General features: G+C 38.1%; 1 protein-coding gene across 1 annotated transcript; it reads right to left on the bottom strand.

Moving 5' to 3' along the window:
* Positions 1 to 533: 533 nt before the first annotated feature.
* LOC125189645 (metalloendoproteinase 3-MMP-like) lies at positions 534 to 1,466 on the bottom strand. Its single transcript, XM_048086901.1, has one exon. The coding sequence runs from the start codon at positions 1,464 to 1,466 to the stop codon at positions 534 to 536; it is 933 nt and encodes a 310-aa protein (XP_047942858.1).
* Between the last annotated feature and the right edge of the window lie 251 nt (positions 1,467 to 1,717).

The raw sequence follows: 1,717 nt of genomic DNA on the forward strand, positions 1-1,717 counted from the left end.
AAAAATTAAGGTTATAATATTTTCATAGTCTGTGCATAATACATGTGTGATACAGGTGTAGTTCTAAAGTACACAAAATATCTTAATTTTTAAAATATGATTAAGTTCTTTAACAAAAGCAATTGACTTGATCCAACACAAAGGGTTTTAATATCATAGTTCAAATAACTTCATACAAAATTCTAACTTTATCTATATAACAATGTGGCACGCCACGAACTCGAATATAAAGATACTAAATTTCATTAATGCATGCTTGATTATGAAAATAATACAAGCGGCAGTATATATAGACTCTTCTAACAACCCTATGCGGTTCTGACTTATTTGCGATCCGGGAAAGAACCAACAAAAACCCGGAAAGGAGCTTATATCATGCTCGACTATATTAGGACGTAGACATGGGTTGCTCGGCCACAGGCCAAGTCTGTACCGGCGAACGAGTAACCTTATTCACTACTATTACAATTCCAACATAGGAAAATCATTCCACATGCAAAAATACGTAAATTACTACGACATTTTAAAACAAACTAACGATTGTACAAAGCTCTTATTCCTTGGATATCATCTGAATTCAAGCTCTTGACCTTTCCGTCTGAAAACGTCGGAAACATGATAGCTTCCTTAACTCTACTGTGTTGAAGCCCTAAAAGGTGTCCGATTTCATGAATTGCAATGGTTTCAAGGTCGAAAGAGCCCTTAACTGGCCCGACGGACCACCTCTCTTCGGCATCGTAATGGAGCTTTCCATTAGTCGGTGAAAATGCATGAGCTAGGACTCCGCGGGGACCATCAAAAGGGACTCCATCTCCGTGGTTGCGGCTGTAGAACCCTATAACCAAATCAGAGTTTTGATCGGTTGAGACTTGTCTAAAGGAAAACTGGGTGACGGAAGCCCACTTTTGGAAGGCACGTGCCACGGGGGCTATAGCATATGATGGAACGTTGGAGAAGAATCTATAAGTGAGAAAGGTTTTAGAAGATGGCCATTTAGGGTTTCCTGGAAAGAAACTGTAGTGAGATACTGTGTGGATGTTTCTCGAGCTCGACTCGTGTTTATTGTCACGAGGTTGCATGTAGTTGATGCCGTTAGCAATGTCAGGCACCCCACATCGAGGGGTTGTCATTATGGATATCGTTTCATCATCTATGATACCTGAGGGTTTGATGTTGTAGTTTTTCTGGTAGGTTTTGATGGCTAATTCTAGGGTATCATCGAAATCATCATCTGTTGCATGAGCATTGTTTTCATAGCTGATATAACCGAATTCCTCGAGATAGGCTTTGAGCTCGTGGATATCTTTTGTGTTGTTTCCCTTGTGACAACCTTTTAACTTCTTGATGAAATTAAAAGGTGATGAGTTTTCATCACTTGGGGTGCTCCTCTTGGTATGGCCAATTGGTGCAAGTAGAATGAAAATGAGAAATATAAAGGAGACGGGTTGAAAGATCTTAGAAGCCATAAACGAGTACTTAAAAAGATATGTAAGACTTTATTTTTTGTATGATGCATGTTAGTGTTATATTGTTTGTATTTATAGGCTGAGTTTGGCAGAAGATAAGAATAGAAATAGAAGTCAAGGAGTAATGTCGTTAGCCATTACTATTGGGAAGTTATTTGGTTTGAGTCACTAATGAATACAATATATTATAACGATTGTATAAATATGTATGAATGTATGAGACGTTACATAACGAGTTTTGGCCATATTTT

The sequence above is a fragment of the Salvia hispanica genome, chromosome 5, assembly GCF_023119035.1.
Source record: "Salvia hispanica cultivar TCC Black 2014 chromosome 5, UniMelb_Shisp_WGS_1.0, whole genome shotgun sequence".
Taxonomy (NCBI): domain Eukaryota; kingdom Viridiplantae; phylum Streptophyta; class Magnoliopsida; order Lamiales; family Lamiaceae; genus Salvia; species Salvia hispanica.